This window comes from Eucyclogobius newberryi, unplaced genomic scaffold (genome assembly GCF_026437365.1).
Source record: "Eucyclogobius newberryi isolate DKJ021-1_F unplaced genomic scaffold, fEucNew1.0.hap1 SCAF_17, whole genome shotgun sequence".
In the NCBI taxonomy this organism is placed as follows: domain Eukaryota; kingdom Metazoa; phylum Chordata; class Actinopteri; order Gobiiformes; family Gobiidae; genus Eucyclogobius; species Eucyclogobius newberryi.
In genome coordinates, this window is record NW_027315801.1 from 8343965 (window position 1) to 8366262 (window position 22298).

Here is a 22298-nt window from a genome sequence, read left to right on the forward strand (position 1 = left end):
ACACAAACACACACACTTGCACGCACACACACACACACACACACAGACACACACACACACACGCACACACACACACACACACTTGCACGCACACACACACACACACACACACACGCACACACACACACACACACACACACTTGCACGCACACACACACACACACACGCACACACACACACACACACACGCACACACGCACACACACACACACACACACACACTTGCACGCACGCACACACACACACACACACGCACACACACACGCACACACACACGCACACACACACACACACTTGCACGCACACACACACACTTGCACGCACACACACACACACTTGCACGCACACACACGCACATGCGCACACACACGCACGCACACGCACGCACATGCACACACACACACGCACACACACGCACGCACACACACACACACACACACACGCACACACACACACACTTGCACGCGCACACACGCGCACACACACACACGCACGCACGCACACGCACGCACATGCACACACACACACACACACGCACACAAACACACACACACACACTTGCACGCACACACACACACGCACAGACACACACACACACACGCACACACACACACACACTTGCACGCACACACACACACACACACACGCACACACACACACACACACACACACACTTGCACGCACACACACACACACACACGCACACACACACACACACACACGCACACACGCACACACACACACACACACACACACACACACTTGCACGCACGCACACACACACACACACGCACACACACACGCACACACGCACACACACACACACACTTGCACGCACACACACACACTTGCACGCACACACACACACACTTGCACGCACACACACGCACATGCGCACACACACGCACGCACACGCACGCACATGCACACACACACACGCACACACACGCACACACACACACACTTGCACGCGCACACACGCGCACACACACACACGCACGCACGCACACGCACGCACATGCACACGCACACACGCACACGCACACAGGGCACAGTCACCTCTCAATCCCATCCTGTTCATCCTCTGCGGCAAACAATCCCCCGCATGACACGCAACAGAGACACGCATGTGACAAACAGCCTTCATTCAACACTTTTTGTCCACTTTTTGTCCACTTTTTGTCCACTTTTTCACCTCGTATTCACACGATTGGGCAGAGACACAGTAACGCCAAAGCAACGGCAGCGTTCAGTCGGATTCAAGAGTGTGAGACAGAGTTCCAGAGTCATTACACATTACTACAACTACAACTTCAGCATAATAACGAATAATCTTGACTAAAATGTGTGGTGTTCTATAAACTTTCTATTAACTTGGTTCAGTCCAAGTTTGTGTTAATGTTTACGCTGGATTAAAGGGGCGCTGTGTAACGTTTGGTACATGCTCATGCTTTACCCGTGATGTTACGCAATATTACATTATGCTTATCTATTTCCATGGAGACGAGCAGGTGACGTCACTAGGCAATGTACAAGTCAGATCTGTTGAGCGCCGAGCCTGCTCACAGCAAGAACACAAGCTGGTTTTAGGTCATTTAGAGCAACAAAATCACCCGTAATGAACCACAAATGTTACACAGAGCGGAATGAGTTTATTTAAAGGTGCACTAGCAATATCAAGATCAGATGTGGGGGACAAAAGTAGTAACACTGACCCGATTAGAGTAACACTGAGCCATTTTGTAGTCATAAATGAACAGAATAGTGTAGGAGCTTACTTACAAAATGTGTTTACTATTATTTTTAAACCTCTTTGTAGCTTAACTTTATCCAAAGTATATTAAATGGTTGGATTGAAGTCTGTTTTAAATAATTTCTCTAATCTATTGATACGATACTGCTGTTCTTGGCTTAATTTTTTATCTTAGTCCTTTTTAAGACTTAAGCCTACCAAAGTCTCATTTTCCTTGTGTTAGGTCGCATACAGCAAACCTTATCTTCAGCCTCGGAGCAACATTATATACTTTATATTTGACAAATGACAGTAAATAGTGAGTGCTGTGAGGGGAAAAGTGCGTGGAGCTGTGACAGTCAGACAACAGCCCATAAATAGCGTTTAGCCAACAAAGGAATTAACACGTGTTTATTGGAGGATTTATCGTGGTTTGGTCTTTATGTTTGTTATGGTAAAGTGGGACAGAGCAGTTCAACTCAGCTGTTCTATTCGTGTGGAACAATAGTGAACCACGGGACACTAAACATTAGAGCAGCCACCTGGTTTATGGTTTGGTGCCATAAATTGATCTATAATTTGATTTCAATTAACTTTATGATCACCTAACTGCTGTTTACTGCAGCAGGGCAATTCTTCTGTTCAGCTGATATTTACTTCTATTCATCTCAAATGGATTTATTGCTTTCCTGCCATTTGATAACTAATGGGCCATGTGTAAATTAGACAACTGTGTACATGTAGTAAAAGGTCTTCTGAAGGAAGTAATCAGTTTGAAGCCGAAGTTAAATTACTGTCGACCCATAAACCTTTCCTTTGTCACGTAAGCAACGTTAAACTATAGAGCTGAACAGTTTTGGAAGCATATCGAATAGAGAGGCCATTCAAAGTGAATAAACAAAATAATAATCAACTAATTTAGTGATTGAATAATCGTTAACTGGTCTATACTCGGACTCCAACAATGTTTAATGACCTGCCTGTACGTAAACTCGATCAAGATGTCCTTAAGTGGCATCACGTTAGCTTTATCGTGCTCAAATTGAGTAAATATTGTATATTCACGCGCCTCTTGCGTTCTCAACATCATCTTGACTAATAGATTGTCAAAAGAATCGTTAGCCTTAGCCAAAAAACTCTCGGTATTTGGCGATCTTGGCGGGTTTATTGGAGTATTACACAATTTGATTTGCAATTTATGAATTTAAATCAGATAAGTTCACAGTGCAATATTTGAAATCACCACTAGGGGCATGAACATTTGAGGGATGACTGAAACGTAAAAGGTTACTAATACAAGAATTCAATGCAATTTCATGTTTTTTTAGAGGTGACTGAAAGGATTTTCTTTGCACTCTTTTCTTTCATGTCTTAAACTGTTTTGTCACTTCTGTAATTTCTTTGTGATTTGAATGCACTTAACCCTGTCGTGTGATGCCTTGTGTATGAAATGTGCTCTACAAATAAACTGGCCACGCCTTGAGGTCTAAACTACAGAGTTAGCACGTTTCATATTCATTGAACTCCACAGCGAGACAGGATGTTTTGTATCAAAGAACATTTCCTGCTGATTTTAATGATGACAAAACCCTTTACGTTACACTTCAGATAATATGCGTTGAGGAAAAACCTCGTCGAACTGTGTCTTTTCTCTTTCTAGTACAGATTTAACGACATTGCATAATTCATAAGCACCAACACGAGCGCTTATGGCCACTAGTAGCCTCTACCTCTAGTCTCTTGGTATACATACTTTACACATATGTATACAAGTAAAACTACACCTTTGCTTGTACTCACTCTTCTTCTGTCTGGGCTTTTCCTCCTCTGACAGAGAGGGGGAAATGTCCACATCTCCACAGCACAAGTGAGGGTGACAAAAGTACAAGGAGAACAGGACAGACAGACAGACAGCATCACTAAGACTATAAAGGTGGGAGATTTGTCAAAAAAATCATACAAATTGCAGTTGTTGTTTGGGGGATAGTTATAAAGTAACATTTCATTCACTTTTTATGTAGCGATGGGCCTCAAACAACACATTTACACCATTCTGATGGACTGCTGTAGCTTGTCATCTCAACAAATCACAGTCAAATATTAAGATAAACTATTCATTTTTGCCACTATCACCCAACCTTAAAGCGACAATACATTATTATTTTTTTGCAACTGATTGAAAATGCGATAGTTCTTTGCATCTTATTTTGTGTGCATTTATTTATTCTCCATGAAGCAGGAAACGTGCTGTTTGCATGCTATTTATTGTTAGCTTCATCGTGGCAGTAAAGTTGTGAAAAGTGCTAATAAACTCGTCGCAGAGAATAAGTTGAATGCTCAGAAATGCATTATGTAAGTGAGGAATACACGGCTGCAAACTGTTTACAACTTCTGTTTTTCATGTACATAAGACAGTAAAAAACAGGTAGCGCGCCTTTAACTCAGACAAAAATGAAAGAATAAATAGGCACTCAATGTTTAGGAACCATTTCATTATTCACTTAATCTAATGATGTATTTATTTTCATTAAAAAATTTTATTGAATGCCATGAACACTTGCTCCATTGTGCCGGATGCCCTTCCTAAAGGCTAGTGGTGTTTAATGAACGCGTTTGCCTCTGATTGAACTGCTTCAGGTCTGAGTCTGACACAGATGTATTTTATTGTGTTTGTCTTTTATATCAGATGAGTCCACATGAAACACTCTGTAGCATCGGGCCACTCAAGGAAATGGCTGAACACTAAACCAGGCTCTGAGTAATGCATCTGCTTCATGCAAATGTAATGAGTTATTTAGGAAGCCGGGGTCAGGCCGAACTCATCTTTACCCATGGAGATGACCCTGATCCCAGAATACAGACGCGCTTTCGAGGGACAAGGCAGGAAAATGTGCACGAAGCATCGGCACAGAAGAGACGAAGAGGAGTCAGAGGAATCAAGAGATTTTTGTACATTGAGACTTTTGAAATACATTATCAACCAAATAAAGGTTGAACTATGGCGTCTGACGGCTTCTAGATAGAGAATATTTACAAGTGAAGTATGTTATTGATTAAAATACAAAATAGTTTATTCTTTTTTGATATTTTGATTTAATTATGTTACTGACTTTGTTACGTATTCACATTTTGAATCTGTATAGTCCAGACAAGGATAACAATAATTTATAGTCGATTAGAGGAGGGCAATATATTAATATGTTGATATCTTACATTATGTTATGTTATATTATGAATGTTGTGTGCAAGATTTCAACATCAATTATACTAAAACGTATGTATAAAATTGTGATTCATTTTAGAAATTGTACATTTGTTTGCTAATTAAACCTCAACTAATAAGTTTAAAGACGGTAACTAAAATAAATATTGAGATATATGTTTTTGTCAATATACTTCTGTAGCTGACAAGTCACGAATAGTCAATTCATTCTTTCCGCCCTCGTGACCAGTGACCAAAGCGCTCCAATAAAATGAAAACATAGTCATATCAGAAAGAAACATAATAAAAACGATACATTAAAACAAAATGGGTGACTCACTTCCTGATGAGGAGGATGGGCGTCGCGGGTGTGTCGGGGTGCTGTTCGCGGTGTTGTTCTGTTTTGGGGTGTTCTGGGGCAGGGGCGGAGGTGGGGGAGGGGGCGGTACCGTGTTGTTGGACGGGAGCGGAAGAGGGGGAGGGGGAGTGGGGGCAGCAGGCACCGTCTCCTCTGCCGGGCCATTCTCTGTGATGGGGGTGGGACTTTCCCTGGCCTCCTCCAATAACACAGAGCCCTGCACAGAACATATCGTGATTATTACACTATTAGACAGAATCTTACCGAAATCACACCTTTAAAAAAAATCTAATTTCATTCAAATAGTTGAAAGAAGTTTAATCATGTTTTGAGAAATGTGTGGTTTTAAAAATATATTTACTTTCTTTATTCCAAGCCAAATTGTTATAAGTTAAGATGACATAGCATAACAAAATATAAGATACGAAAACCTTTATTTGTCACATAATGGGGAAATTCCAGGGTTGCAATGCACAGTTCAACAGCAGGAGAATAGAAACATGCAATAAAAAATTAAGATGAATAACTCATAAAAATAGATTTAAATCAAATTAGCAAAAACATAAGGCTACAACACTGTTATGTACACAACACGTGACTGGTACACAACCACACAAACAGAGCAGGAAATGGACAGAATAAATAGCAGTGTATTGTATTATTATATGCAAATTATTGTATAAACCAGTGAGGTAAGAAACTGCACTTAATGCCCCAAGTGTAACATTATGTCCACTCATAATAAATAAACCAAAATAAACAAAGCATGTATTTAATAACAGGTGTTTTTAGTATTTTGCCTTTCCACAGACCTGACTCATAACTTGGCCTGGTGGCAGACACACCACCTGTTACAAAGGATGGCTTTAACGTATCTATCTTTAAGGAGAACTGCCATCAGAAATGTTACACAGTGGGGCTTTAAATAAATGTACTCTCATGCTGACAAGATTAAAAAATATTGGTGTTCTGATTTATAATCGCTCATAATACTAGTATGCATGTGATAACGCAGCATTTAACAATTATTTATCGTGATAAAAAGCGTAAAGGTGGTGCATTTTGTACAATCGTGATAATCGTCACTATAATAACACTATAAAAAAGCTGGTGTGCATGATGTGCTTTTCCAGATCATTGTGGTTTTCACTTCTTAACAAAGTACAGTAGTTACATAGTTTAAATAGGAAACGTATTCATGGTATTCAATTTATAATTCAATAATTATCATTAACTATTATTGTTGATCAGTTATTTTGGCCATGATAATATAAGTCAATATTGTCCCATACCTATATGTAATGTTTTTATTCACTTGCATTGCACTTCTATTGGCCACATAAAGTTCTGGTGTGTGAAGGCATGTTGAAGGCATGTTGAAGGCATGTTGAATGGCATGTTGAATGGCATGTTGAAGGCATGTTGAAGGCATGTTGAAGGCATGTTGAATGGCATGTTGAATGGCATGTTGAATGGCATGTTGAAGGCATGTTGAATGGCAATGGCATATTGAAGGCATGTTGAATGGCATGTTGAAGGCATGTTGAAGGCATGTTGAATGGCATGTTGAAGGCATGTTGAATGGCATGTTGAAGGCATGTTGAAGGCATGTTGAATGGCATGTTGAAGGCATGTTGAAGGCATGTTGAAGGCATGTTGAATGGCATGTTGAAGGCCTGTTGAATGGCATGTTGAAGGCATGTTGAAGACATGTTGAAGGCATGTTGAATGGCATGTTGAATGGCATGTTGAATGGCATGTTGAAGGCATGTTGAATGGCAATGGCATATTGAAGGCATGTTGAATGGCATGTTGAAGGCATGTTGAAGGCATGTTGAATGGCATGTTGAAGGCATGTTGAAGGCATGTTGAAGGCATGTTGAATGGCATGTTGAATGGCATGTTGAAGGCATGTTGAATGGCAATGGCATATTGAAGGCATGTTGAATGGCATGTTGAAGGCATGTTGAAGGCATGTTGAATGGCATGTTGAATGGCATGTTGAATGGCATGTTGAAGGCATGTTGAATGGCAATGGCATATTGAAGGCATGTTGAATGGCATGTTGAAGGCATGTTGAAGGCATGTTGAATGGCATGTTGAAGGCATGTTGAATGGCAATGGCATATTGAAGGCATGTTGAATGGCATGTTGAATGGCATGTTGAATGGCATGTTGAAGGCATGTTGAAGGCATGTTGAAGGCATGTTGAATGGCATGTTGAATGGCATGTTGAAGGCATGTTGAAGACATGTTGAATGGCAATGGCATGTTGAAGGCATGTTGAATGGCATGTTGAAGGCATGTTGAAGGCATGTTGAAGGCATGTTGAAGGCATGTTGAAGACATGTTGAAGGCATGTTGAAGGCATGTTGAAGGCATGTTGAATGGCATGTTGAATGGCATGTTGAATGGCATGTTGAAGGCATGTTGAAGGCATGTTGAAGGCATGTTGAATGGCATGTTGAATGGCATGTTGAATGGCATGTTGAAGGCATGTTGAAGGCATGTTTAAGGCATGTTGAAGACATGTTGAAGGCATGTTGAAGGCATGTTGAATGGCATGTTGAATGGCATGTTGAATGGCATGTTGAAGGCATGTTGAATGGCATGTTGAAGGCATGTTGAAGGCATGTTGAATGGCATGTTGAAGGCATGTTGAAGGCATGTTGAAGGCATGTTGAAGGCATGTTGAAGACATGTTGAATGGCATGTTGAAGGCATGTTGAAGGCATGTTGACGGCATGTTGAAGGCATGTTGAATGGCATGTTGAAGGCATGTTGAATGGCATGTTGAAGGCATGTTGAATTGCATGTTGAAGGCATGTTGAAGGCATGTTGACGGCATGTTGAAGGCATGTTGAAGGCATGTTGAATGGCATGTTGAAGGCATGTTGAATGGCATGTTGACGGCATGTTGAAGGCATGTTGAATTGCATGTTGAAGGCATGTTGAAGGCATGTTGACGGCATGTTGAAGGCATGTTGACGGCATGTTGAAGGCATGTTGAATGGCATGTTGAAGGCATGTTGAAGGCATGTTGAATGGCATGTTGAAGGCATGTTGAATGGCATGTTGAAGGCATGTTGAAGGCATGTTGAATGGCATGTTGAATGGCATGTTGAAGACATGTTGAATGGCATGTTGAAGACATGTTGAAGGCATGTTGAAGGCATGCGGGGGGCGATGCCTGTTGCTCTGTGGAAGAATTCACAGCGACAGATGCGTCGCCGCCTTGTGTCCGCCTCCTTCCTCACGCCGCCTTTAATCAACTCATAAACACCCTCTGCCCTGTCACTAATAACACGGCTAATATGTCCTAATCTCTGGGGAGAATCTTTGAATGGGGAAAAGCGGAAGAGGCCATCTGCTGTTGTAAGCGATCGCCCCTCGCCCCCCTCCCTTGACGCATGCGCCCGGCACACTCGCGGCGCGTGCCAAAGCTCGGCCTGGAACGAGTTAACGGGCCGTGACATTACACCCCCACCCCGCCCACTCTATTATCCTGGGGCGCGTGCTCTCCATCGCGGGCCCCTCTTAGGTTGTTGCCCCCCGGGGAGTTAAGGGGGAAGACGGAGGGGGCATGTCCAGATGGGTCCCGCTCGGGCACGTGCCGCTGCGGCCCTTGATGAGCCGGTGCATCTGTCGGAACGCCTCTTAGACCAGCACGGGCCCCACTGCGGCCCTAATTGGCTCAATGTGGATTACGGCCCACGTCGCCATGCAAACCCCCCGCCCCCCCCGCTCCTTACATGCTCCCACTGATAAGAACAAGTCCCCGAGGATGCTGGGACAAACAGACTGTCCACTCAAGGTGCAGCTTTGTCAGCAGCACATTAGCAAAACAACAACATGCCCAGCTAAGTTAACTCAGCATAGTTTATGATCCAAGTGGAATTTCTTGCAGGAAAAATAAAGAGTAAAAGAGTTTAAGCTGTAGTTTTATTTTCAATGTCCAAGAAGAATTATAATTATTGCATATAATCCAGTATCCAAGCTCGCATGGGTAAATATTTAAATTAATATCTCAATAGATCTTGATTATGCTACGCAGACAATATTATGTCCATCCAGCAAAAAATTGTTAAAACATGTCTTTAAACGCATTTGTTCAGGTTTAATTATCAGACAAATGAGAAATGAATCAAAAAAGTGCAAAAAATTATATTCTCATAAGGACGTTTACAACATAAACTTTTTTCGTTTAAATTTTTAATTAGTTCTTTTTGTAGCATTTTTTTTAATATAAACTATACACTCAATATTCAAATCTATCACGAAATCATCTAAATATCAATATATTGTATACAAAATACTAATATCTTGATATATCTTGATATATCTTGAACATAAATTCCCTATAAATTGCTGAGTCACAAACTGATTGACCTGCTGAGTGCTGATTAAGGCTGTATTAAACATAATCATATTGTGAACCCATTATCAGGGCCACAATACGTAGTATCAGTATTGTATCGTGAGATACTATGTAATACCCACTAAGTACTAGATGATGAACCTCTGTGGATAAATACACATTGAAATATTTTTCAATGTGGAGATAGTTGTGGACTAGGGTAGTCAAAAGTACTTAGATACTACAACTAGTATTGAAACTAGAACACATTTGAAGTTATGAATAAATAATCACAAGACAAATTGTGACCTTTCCCTAACAGTTTTAGCTTTATCCAAATGATTTGCAACTATTTTGATGAAACAGAATAGTAGCATTATTTTGCATTAATAAGTTAAACATTTTTGTTGACTCTAAGCCGCCAATTATTCTATATTTCTTAGATAAATGAAGTAATTTGATTCTTCTGCCTTGTTATCACCCTAATGACTGAGCAGTTTCTGAAGCTGCATGAACACTGAAGAGGACATGTAAATCAGACAGTACTTTGCATCAGGCGAAACACAGAAGCTATTCCCAGACTGGTTTTGTGTCACTTCCTGGGGACGTGCGACAAAAGGCACACTTTGGCTTTAAGAGGGATGAAATGAAACTTTTAGCACCAATCCAATAGCAGCTAACAATTCAAATCTAAATATTATATCTTTTGAATGGGCAAAATACCTGAAATATTACCAATAAACAAGAAGCTGAAATCCATGAATAGGCAAATAGTGCAGGCAAAGACACATGACACCTCCAAACAGACATCTTAAAGGGACCTTATAAGGACACACAGCAAAGAGTAGAAGAGATATCAAGGCTAATCCATCATTTAAATATTCAATGACCAATGTAATTACCAGTGACCCTCATATTGAGCGTGCCATTTAGTAAAAGGAGCTAGAGAAATGTAATGAATAACATTTAATTTGCTAAGATGCAGTTATTATATATGTGACTTTAAAACTGAAAGAGCGATATTAGGGTTGTCAAACTTCTCCATACAACGGTATCGAAAATGAGATACTAAATGATACTAAAACTCATTTCGAAACTCATTTGTGAAAGTACCGATACTAAAAAAAGGGCAAAATTGGACATTTCCAGAACAGTTTTAGAAGGATCTTGAGCTTTATCAGAACTACACGGAACCATAAAGAAAGTGCTGAAAATGCCAGTCTTGTGTCTAAAACCTTTACCTAAAAAAGAGCTATTTTATTATTTTCGTGGTATCAAAGTTGGTATTGAGAATCAAATATATTCCTTATAATCGAAATCAGATTTGAAATATCAGTATCATGACAACACCACTCCATATTCACTCAACTATGTGTGTAACTGCTTCTTTGTAATGTTGCTGCCTTGTAATATTTAATAGGATAGAGAGCTAATCTGTGTGCCAAGCTGTGTGAGGGCGGACGCAGGGAGGGACACGATGGCATAGCAGTTAGAATGTTCTCCTATTGCAAAGATAATCTGAGTGCATCATATTCATCACATTAGTACCTCTTCATTGGGGGCCATCGCTCTGCTCCCACGGGGCTCGGCCGTGTCGCCCAGACTCTTGTAATAGTCCCCAGTGCTGGGCTGTTTGCTGAAGCTCCTCGATCTCCGGTTTGAATCCACACGCCGAAATTTATCGTGACCTTCTCCAACTGTGAGCTAAGGACACAACAAAAATACACTCTTGGATGCCAGTTTGACTAATTATACAACTTTAGATCTCCCAATACCAAAGACAATGGATCATTTGTGGGTCAATTCAGCAGCTTCTCCACATTGCGTGACTTGAGTTGATCCGCTTTATTTGAACAATACATCATGGCCTCCATTGTTGTTTAAAATAACAGGAATAGATGTGTGTAGTATATAGTATGAAGAGTGTCCAGTGTAAAGTTGACCCTTTCATCCTCACTCTGGGGTCAAACACTTTCCTTTTCCACGCCATGTGTCAAGCAACTGGATCCCAAGCGACCACATATTCACACCGTTTGTTCTCATCTTGTTAAATGAGTTTAGCTTTTTGTGATTTATGATTTAGAGTACAGCCTAATCTCATTCTTTATTTAATCTGTGCACTCTACTGCCATTTGCACTTTATGCAGCAGTAAGATCTAGACACACCAGAATCAACAAACAACAAAATATCCTGCTACACTAATGTATAAATCCTGCTAACCTTGTACTTTAGACCGCTACAAACATGTTCTGAAGTGCACGGGAATCTTGTATTAATTTGCCCGTTCATATTTCAGTCTTCTCTTGAATGTTAAAGCTCTTGGAAGTGTTTACAATGTGAATAATGAACAGATTTCAATTAAAACATACACCACGAATCTAATCACAATCGCAATGCTTGTCAAAACAATGGCAATGAGATATTTTTTATAATTTATTTGGCCCCACTTTCTTCCGTATAAAAGAGTTTAAAAACAATCTCTCGTATCTTATTGAATATCTTTCAAATCTGCAGGAAATGTTTCTAACACAACACTGATTTACATAAACATTACACAAATATCTTCTAATCCAATAACCACTAAAGCGAGTATGTTTATTAGCACCTTAGTTAGCACTTGAAATGTAATCCCTAAACTCAACTGACCCCATGGGGAAACAGCAGACATCAGCCATATTTAGTCACATTTTAGTTACGACTCAGTAGTCGTTAAAACATTTTCCCGTGGTAAATGTAAAAGCTCGGCGTTTACAACAATAGCTGGATTCAGAGCCACTTTGCCTTTCAAATGCGCCTAAATGTCCCTTTTTTCCTCATTTACATGTTTTCCTCACGAAATGTTAACCAGGTGTCCAACGTCAGGAGGAAATAAAGTCTCTCCGACCCCTGACCTTGGCTTAGGTGTGTCATGTTGAGGGTTTGGATAAGCCGTGTATAGTTTTGTGTTGACTCTTGTTCGCTGTCAAAGAAATGCTCCTCCGGTCCCGGTAGAAGGGTAACATGAGCGCAGCCACAGATGGTTTGATTGTCGTCCTCTGGAAAGGGGACCAAACAATGTTCACAGCGTACAATGCTTTTCAGCCGCCCCCCCTCCCGCTCATCCCTTGGACAAATACACCGGCGCACCGCAGCTTTTCTCTACATTAAATAGATCCATCTTTCATCATAAAGCCATTGTCATGTATTTGTTTTCTGTCCAAACATCTTGTGTGTGCGCCATTAAAGCCAGGCCGAGGCTCGACTTGTAACAATTGCGTGTGGTTTTGGCTTTCACGTCCATGACAAGCAAGACACTAATCAATCACAATCATTCAAAAATGCAATATTATCAATGAATAGAAATGATGAATAGAAACACCAGGACTAAAACAAAATCGCACATTGAATGGTCGCAATTAGCCAAACACGAGTCACACAAAGTCCTCTGCAAACACCTAAATGCACCGTCTCCATGTGAATTTACTGAGTTTAAAACGTGCTCATCCTGCAGTTTAATGCTCCTGAATTCTGATTTTAAAACCACAACACCTGCAAGCGAAATCGCACTGATACATTTCTGCAAAATCACACAAAGTCCCCTGCAAACACCTAAATGCACCGACTCCATGTGAATTTACTGAGTTTAAAACGTGCACTGATACATTTCTGCAAAGTCACACAAACGTTTCTGATCTTGACAGTGTTTTAATCGTGGTTCGGAGCCCCTTACCTGGGCGGCGGGGATCTTCTCATGCACTCTCAGTGGCAGCTAATCCACAAAACGCCACCGAGTCCCACAGAAAGTAGCTGTCATCAGATCCACGGCCGGCGCAGCACTACACCTGTCACTCTACCTGCCCTCTCACTTTACCCCGGGCCTCATCGGTTACCTCTGATCGGCCGCACAGGCACAATGATGTCACCGCCGCCCACACACGGCCCCTCCCCCCTGGCCCTGCCCTCTGCTCCTGTATGCAAAGCACGGCCCTCAACACTATTCTCCCTCTCCCTCCACACTGGAACTACTGCAGAAAAGGTCGTAGGAGTCATAGTTTGCATTTTGTTTTGGTTGTGTACACTTCAAATGTTTTTCTGCTCTGACAAATGCACAAAATAACCTGAATACTACTGCATGAACAAAATATTAGGGCTGAAACAAGTTAATGGATGACTGAAATAATCATGTACTAATTTCGTATCTGAATAATCATTTTCTGAACTGAACATTCAAGACATGTGCAGAGAGAGGAGGTTTTATGATTCAGACAAAACAGGAATTACATCAAAATGAGAAAATAAATGCGTAAAATGTATGTATTTATTGTGTATCTGTGCTAAGTAAACTCTATGATGTTCTCCTAGTGTGTGCGTTTAATAGTTGACGAGGTGCAGGGAAGAGACTCGACTGCCGGAGCATGTGCTCAGGTCGTAAACACAGACCCGGGGGACAGCCTGGCACCCGGACACGAGCAGTGCGGGTCGAGTAACAGTGCAACAAAACCTGAATTTGCATAGAACACAGAAGCAATGCAAACACGGCCCCTGAACAAACTCATGTGCCACAAACAACGATAAACAGTATCTTATGAGGCTCTCTCTCTCTCTCTCTCTCTCTCTCTCTCTCTCTCTCTCTCTCTCTCTCTCTCTCTCTCTCTCTCTCTCTCTCTCTCTCTCTCTCTCTCTCTCTCTCTCTCTCTCTCTCTCTCTCTCTCTCTCTGGCCATATTACTTTCATTTCTATATTGAGTTATCATTCAATAAATGAGAGGGAACAATGTATTTTAGGACTCTTGGGGGACGATGAGATTTAAGCTATAGAGTAGAACTTCTATGTAACTTCTATGACTACTGTTTCATTCTGCCATTTATGAGTTGCAGCCCATCTTTTTAATGGTGTTGAACATGTGAAAATGTGTCAGTCGTATCAAGTAGTTTCACTGTTGTGATATTTAATAATAATCATGAGATTTGTAGGCAGTAATTTCAGTTATTTTCTATTCAGTTCTGTTCTCCAAAAAAGCAATCTATGTATTAAGTATGCAGTTGTGTCAATATAATTACTTTTTCATTTGCAAGTGAAGAATAGGGAATGATTAAACACTGTAAATAAAGGAAATTAAGGCTTTGACTGTTGTATTGTCATGAAGGCAATAATCTAGAATATTTGCAAAACCGTGGTGTTTCTCCTCACAATAATCGTAACATTAAAATCTGATATCGTAAAACATGCATAACTGCACTTTAAAGCACAAGTTGTCAACACATCAAGCGCTCATTGTTGCTTACATATGATTTAGAAACTTGTGATCTGATATGGCTCTATTAACGGTCAGTCATGTGTATCTTGTTCTTTGAGACGCGCAAAGAAACGAGTAAATACTTCATGAGGTGAAAGTGATCTCTAAGGTTGATCAACTTATTCGTAATCAAAGTCTTTGGTAAACGAGCTTCGTCAGCTCATATGAAAGAGCTTGTTTTGGCCTGCGCGTTTTTCCCCTTTCTCAGATGTGTCGTGTCCTTCATGAGGCATCTGAAAACTGGGTTAATTACTGTGATTACTACCAAACCGTCTCTCCATCTTTGTGTTCACCGACCCGAGGCCCGTCCGTTAATGAGGAGTTCGTTAGCGGCGTTTAAACAATAACATCTTTGTAGCCGCTTGGACTGAGCACATTGCAAAAAGCTGCTGATTAAACCCAGGAGACCAGCGCATGGACAGACTGTTCTAGCGGTGAAGCAAAGGATCATGGTCTCTGTAGTTTCCTCTGATGTTCTAGCAGACAGATTGAATCAAATGGTTTTGTGGCGTGTGTATGTGGGATTTTTACTTCTCTGGTTTGTGATAAATGAATGCAATGACAAAAGGTAACACAATTGTACTGCTTTGTTGATGTTTTTACACTATAATATACTGCAACTCAATGTGAACGTATTCTTCCGTCGCATTCACAATACAAAGTGGACTCAGTTTGATGGGGACGGAGTGTCAACATCGTCTCTTTCTCTGAGCTGGTCTGGTTCGTGATCATCAGTATTTATAATTAAACCAGACATTGACCTGCTCCTGTTACTTTCACGTGTTTCTCTGTGTTATCTGTCCCGTTATCGATCTCACACAGGAGTTTGTTTTGATCCTGAGCCTCACGTGGGTCTCAGCGTGGCTCACTTCGTGGTCACTTCCTGGTTTTGTTCCGCTCGCTGGTTCGTTCACAATCCGGACGAATGGCGCCAGAGTTTGAATCAATCGAACCGAGACCGACCGTTCCAACTGGACCAGAGTTTGCTTCTTTGGTTCGGATCAGAGTTCGATTGCGTGTTAAAACAGACTCCTGATTCAAATCAAAAGTGTTTAGTGAGTGCACCCTAAATATTCAGAATATAGAACTCCAACTGGACCATGTCACGGAATATATCACTAAAACAAATACATTTCAATGCAAGTAAAGTAGTCTTCCCTTCCCAACACTGCACGTATGTTGACTTTATATTGGAGACAATATATTGCCCACTTTGTACTTTCTTTACCATTACATAACAACAGATTTGAAACATATTAACATTAAATTAGTCGGTGTAATCCCTCGTTCGTCGTTCTCACCTGTTTCTTGCCAGAGTTGCTTTCGACGTGCCTCAAGTTGCTTTTGACCTTGAGGTACTCGGCCGAAGTTTGCTCCTGGGGCGGCGCTTGCGGGGCGGGGTAGCTGGGGGGAGGCGGCGCCATGGGGGGGGGCGGGGGGAGGAGGGGGAGGCGGGTAGGCGGGCGGAGGAGGAGGCGGGGGTGGAGAAGGGGGAGGCGGGTTTTGAGTTTCCGTCTTCTCGTTGGAGTCGGCCTTAACGTCAGGGTTCAGCATGTCCATATAGGCCTGCATGTCCGAGATGGTGGACTCGTTTGCACCTGAAATGACAGCGCAAACATGAATAATATGTACATAAAACGTTTGTTACTTACTCTAAAAAGAAGACGTTTAACCTATTTTAATGCAAGCCTTCTTACTGCTATTGCACAGGTTTAGATGTATTAAAGATTGACAAGGCAGGAGAGAACATTGCATGCTAATCCTAAATTCTATCACAACATCAGTATTATAAACAAACTCTAACACCGAAATAGAAGGAGACGATCTCAAAATAAAACAATCAAAGAGTCAGAGGTTTGGTACACTGCATCTCAGCCGAAAACCAGATATATTTAGACCACTAGGGAGCAGCACTGGTTTAAAACTTAAATGTGTTCAGTATTCAAATGTCAGAGCTTTAAGAAAACCACAAACGACTACATTACCATAGAAAGGCAAATATATGATGATCACACAAAGCTTTTTACTTAAAAACATGAAAAGCCCAACTTTAGGATGCTAATGGACATTTGTCTCCCTTTTGATCACTCATATTCTTCACACTAGTTATTTTGTTAAGGTAAAATTATGATTGCACGTACAGTATACATCCTCATTCTTACTACTTGCACTTAGAAACTATCTTGACAGGAACATTTCTTCACTATGTGTGAGTGACCAGGAGTTGGACATATCAGTGAGCTGCCCTTTCAACAAAAAAAACTTTCAAAAAAATCTTTCAACAAAAAACACACGGTTCATATCAAAACAGTCAACATTAATCTGCTAAATTCTCCTTGTCCTGGTTAAAAAGTTACTAGTAAACTTTCTAAAATAGACAATAGTTAGTTTTACTTTTTCTGTTATTGTATCGCTATTGAAGATTTTAATGCATTTTCTGATTTCACTGCTGTAGTTAGATCTTTTCTGGTTTAATCAATGTTTATAGAGAGATAATTTCCCCAGGAACAAAAATTAAAACTAGTATTTTGTCCCTGTCAAATAAACAAACATACAAATAAAGTTATGTCTTATATTATATTTGTCATTTAGCGACTGTAAATCCAGATGTGCACTTGTCTCGAAGCTTTTATGCTAAACATCTTGTGTTTTTCAGCTTTTAGACAGTGTACCTGTGCTTGTGGCCGTGTCGTGCCCCTGAGGCCCCTGAGCGTTGGCGATGCTGCTCCTCTTCTCTCCGGTGCTGGACTGGCTGGAGTTGGCCGAGTCGTAGTTGGACAGGGAACTGGCGGGAGAGCCCATGTTGAAGTGTGCGGGCTGAGTCGCCGGGGGCATCGTGGTGTTTGGAGACGAGAGGCCCGAGTCCGGCTGCTTGTACTCCAGCTCTGTGGACGGGTCACGTGACAAGACGCGGTGCTCCACACTCTGAGAGGGGGGTACAGTTAGTTATTTTCTTTCTTGTCCCACTGTAAAATCTGTTTCAGTTGTACGCAAATACACTTAGTGGGGACATACTATATCAAATCAACTTTAATGAGCTTTTAATCTTGTTACAACAGTGTTTTTTCATCATTAGTTTACTCAAAGTTGTATTTTGATTATGTTTGAGTAATCCTCGTTTGTCCTGCAACTGACATTTAAGTGCTCAGAAAAAAATCCTGTTTTCACCTACCACTGAGCCCCCCCCATATCCCTGTACTTAGTTGCAATTGTTGTTGATTGAAAAACTAAGACTCAAATTATACATATAGGGTTCTAAAATGTCACATAGACACTTAAAAATGAAAACAATCTGCTTGTTACGGTGACATGTCACTAAGAAGAGGCTCATCATTTCTGCAGTTCTGCCATTTTAGATCAATAATAATTACGGTTAGCGATGAACAAAATGTAAAATTAAGATCTACTTATGTTGTAGTTCAATACCAAGTACCTGAAAAAAGCCTAATCTGTCTCCTTTAAGGGGTGAACTAAAGGTAACATGCTTTTAAAACATCGAGGAGCTCTACAAAAACACTGAAACAACACTGAACTGTATGACTGGGTATGACGCTATTTTAAACCATGTTTTATCATTTCACCGCGGAGCAGAGCGGTAGAGAGAACTAATGGTGCAAAGAGAGGCTTTTGTCACTGTGCAAAGTACGTTAAGCTTTGGAATTCTGCAGTATGAGGGCTAATGGCAATTTCTGATCGTGAGAAAAGATGAGAGAGTTTATATATAAATGCATTGGAGTTTATCTTAAGTCAAATGTGTTTCTCTGTCTTGACAGGAGTTGTATTAGAGATAATTACTGCACACACTAATGAAGGTTCTCACAGGGGCGGCTTGGGGGACCCCTGCTTTTCCCACAGCCTAACACTCTTGGCAGGAGTCCCTCTGGGCAGGAGCACAGCAAGGCCAAATGTGGAGAACTTATTATTCTTTTGGCCACTGGGGGACTGAGGCCGTGGGAGACAGTTCAACCAGACTAACAGCTCTTTAATTAGCCAAGAGAAAAAGATGTCCTATGTGCTTTTATTTCAGTTAATTGTGATCAATCATTCCTAGCACTCTCCTGGATGGGTTGAGAGTTATTATCATTAAGAATATAAGAGTTATTTCTAAGTTATCTGTTTTTATTATTATACTTCTGTGCCTAATATGTGTTGCAACATGGAATTTCCCCATTGTGGGACAAATAAAGGTCACTTATCTTAACTCTGTGTCAATGTTTATGCAATATATGTACATACATTTATGTGATGTATATGTAGCAGTAAACCTATTACCAAGACACTTATCATTTACTCTTCATTAACAAAGATATGTAAGGTTTTTTTCTGCTATACAGTCATAATCTATGGCCCATATTTTGTATTTTGGTCGCCATCCTGATTTTGGTAGAAGATAAGTCGGTAACTTCTGGTTGAGAACTGTAACGCTGGTTTTGGCCTGTTCCTTTAGCCATCGAGAGCTGCAGATTATAGTGGGCATTATTCTATTGTGGACTGTTTTTCTAAATTTGTGCCAAAACGCTTACACCGTGCTGCTGGAATGTATTTCCTTTTAAGAAAAAGATAAATAAATCAGAGAACGAAGTAAGTAAAGCACAGTGGTGTAAGGTGTGAGGGGAAATGTCTTGAATGCAGGAGACGAACGATTACTAAAACATGCACGAGTCCCTGGAAATACACATTTGAGATCGGAAATTATACGTAAATGACGAGGATGAACTTTTTGTCATGGTGTTTTGCCTCAGACTAGCCCGACACTGAGCGAGGTAAACAGCAGCGTGTGGTTCACCATGTTCTCCACAGTGCGTAGATATTTGGCACACTGGGGATGACCATTGTACTCGGCCAGATCTGCTGCAGTGAAGCCATCTTGGTCCCTGATCCCGAGGTCCACCCCGTTCACCACAAGGACCTGACAGCACTGAGCACAGAGGGAATGTGATGGATATTCATTAGACAAGTTCAAGCGTTTAAAGTCACGACGGAACATTCGAACACACCTCCAGTTCACCGTTCTCCGCGGCGTCGTGTAGCGGACTCCCTCCCCAGTTATCAGTGACGATCTCCCCTCCGTGCAGCAGCAGCCAGCTCAGCACTTTAGCATGGCCACGACTCGCAGCAAAATGCATGGCTGTGGCTCCGTCTCCGTCTTTGTCCGACAGGCTGATTTCTGTAAAACTCACCTGAGACAGAGGGAGAAAGGAAAGATGGATTTGGAGGTGTGGTTGGATCAATATTGTCGGATAATGGAGCTTGCCATGAATATGAAATGTCCTGGTTCAACAAAACAAATATCCGAGGAGGAAATCCTCTTTGGATATTTGTCTTACCACAGGTTTATAGAAATTAGGAATGTAACAAAAAACAAAATATTGTGATATTGACTCATCTAAAGTCTCACAATTACATCGAGCTCTGTCGCAATATATAAAATTATAAGATCCTTTGCCAAAAGAAGAAGAATTAAAGAAGAAATAACATTAAGCACTTTTATATCTTAATTACATGAAATATGACACTAAAGATTCACATCAAATGCTTGTTACGGTCATTTAAAAGAAAAAAGTATAATTTATATAATTTTGCCTCTTCAATTGTGATAATATCGTGATAATATATGCATATCCATATTAGGAATATTGGCATATAAACTTGGTATCAAAGATGTTTTTTTTTGTTTTTTTTTTATTCCCTAATTTGCATTATCCTGTCCCATTCCTCTTAATGATTTTAGTAGAATATACCAGCCAGACGATGACAGTGTTGTGGCCCATCTGAGCAGCAGCGTGTAGAGGCGTCATCCCGTCATTGGCCCTAATGCTTGGATCTGCCCCACAATCCTTCACCAGGAACTGGACGACCTCCAGATGACCCTCCTGACAGGCCAGGTAGAGCGGTGTGGCACCATTTTTAGTTTGCACGTTGACAACACTAGAAGGACAATTCAAACCAATTAAGAACATATTACACACTTAATCATCACTGTTTCCTAGTAAACATTATAGTCTACACATTTACATATTTTTAGTCATCTGATGGTGTGATCATGACTTTACAATCATTAACATTTACTGACACAATGACCAAACAACAGTGAAATCCTTAATTTCCTTTCATTCCCATTGTCCAATAGATCTCCTCTATATGAGCAGCTTTATGAAATCAAACTTTCTGAATTATAAAGTTAGGTTAGTGTTAATAAAGGTTAATGTGACCGAAACAGCCGGACAAAATAACACTTTATATTTAGGATTACCACCTTTCAACATATTTAGTCTTGTAAAAGGTCCTCTTTCATGCTCATCTCACTTGGGTGTATAGTCTTGAGTCCAAAAGCAGCTTTCGTAAGAGAAACCTGCAGGAGCTTTGGTTTCAAATTACATGAGAAAATTTAAATCAAATGCAAAGCACGCTCCTGGTTGTAAGTGGTAAGAGATCTTCAGCCTCTCCAGTGTTAGTTTAGGTTAAGTTGAATGCACTGTTTAGTTGTAAAAACACATACAGACCCAGTATATTTCACAAAATGAATCATAGTTATCGTCTGTAACTGCAACACGTTTCAAAGATACCGTCAGAAGGTACTTTGCACATCGATTACGTGATGTTTACATTTCCCTGCGCTTGCTGTTGTTTGTGTCTGTGTGTTGTCTAGTTCCAAATCAGCTTCATCACAGTTGGAGGTCAGGAAGTGAACAAGTATCCTGCAGATAAATCCCATAAGGTAAAGCTTTATTTGGACACCGACAAACGAGCAGTGAGTTTGTAAAGAGGATTAGCCTTGGGCAGGCTTAGGGACACTTTTCCTGGTGGTGAAGGAGGCGCAGAAGCGGCGCGACAAATGAGGCAGGGCTTAAGTGGATATGAATAAGCTTTTTAGACAAACATTACTTTATTTGTCCTCTATTATTTCAGAAAATAAATATTGGCTTCATCGTATGAGGATGAAAGGCAAGATATGTACTTTAATTATCCCAGCTATGCAAAACATTGGCCGATGTGATTCCCTAAACTCAGAGTTTATGCAAACTACATCTAGATGGACACGGTTCGTCCTGTAGAACATGTAACAGGGAAACTGGCACAGATTGAAGGGATGGTCAGGCCACAAAAAGAAATGATAACAATACTAACAAAACATATATTCTAGAAACATACATACTTCATAATATACAAAGTCATACTGAGTATTGAAATAAAGAGATGAAGAATCAATTGGCATATAAATACAGATTCAGACAGAAATCTGAGAGATAATAAGGACAAAGCCAGGGCTGGGCGATATTGACAAAAATAATATCTCAATATTATATTTTTGAAGTATCCAGATAACAATAGTCAGATGCTAGTATGTCAATCCAACAGAAACATGTTCAAAC

The 22298-nt window shown here is 40.7% G+C and overlaps 1 protein-coding gene across 1 annotated transcript in view; it reads right to left on the bottom strand.

The window, feature by feature from the left end:
• Window positions 1-22298, bottom strand: part of espn (espin) — a 41395-nt gene that overhangs the window by 10897 nt on the left and 8200 nt on the right. Inside the window, 9 exon segments of the mRNA XM_072448911.1 lie at window positions 3533-3586; window positions 5275-5509; window positions 11198-11353; window positions 16227-16359; window positions 16361-16523; window positions 17598-17850; window positions 19712-19843; window positions 19923-20105; window positions 20667-20853. Of these exon segments, the coding sequence (XP_072305012.1) occupies window positions 3533-3586; window positions 5275-5509; window positions 11198-11353; window positions 16227-16359; window positions 16361-16523; window positions 17598-17850; window positions 19712-19843; window positions 19923-20105; window positions 20667-20853 (1496 nt within the window).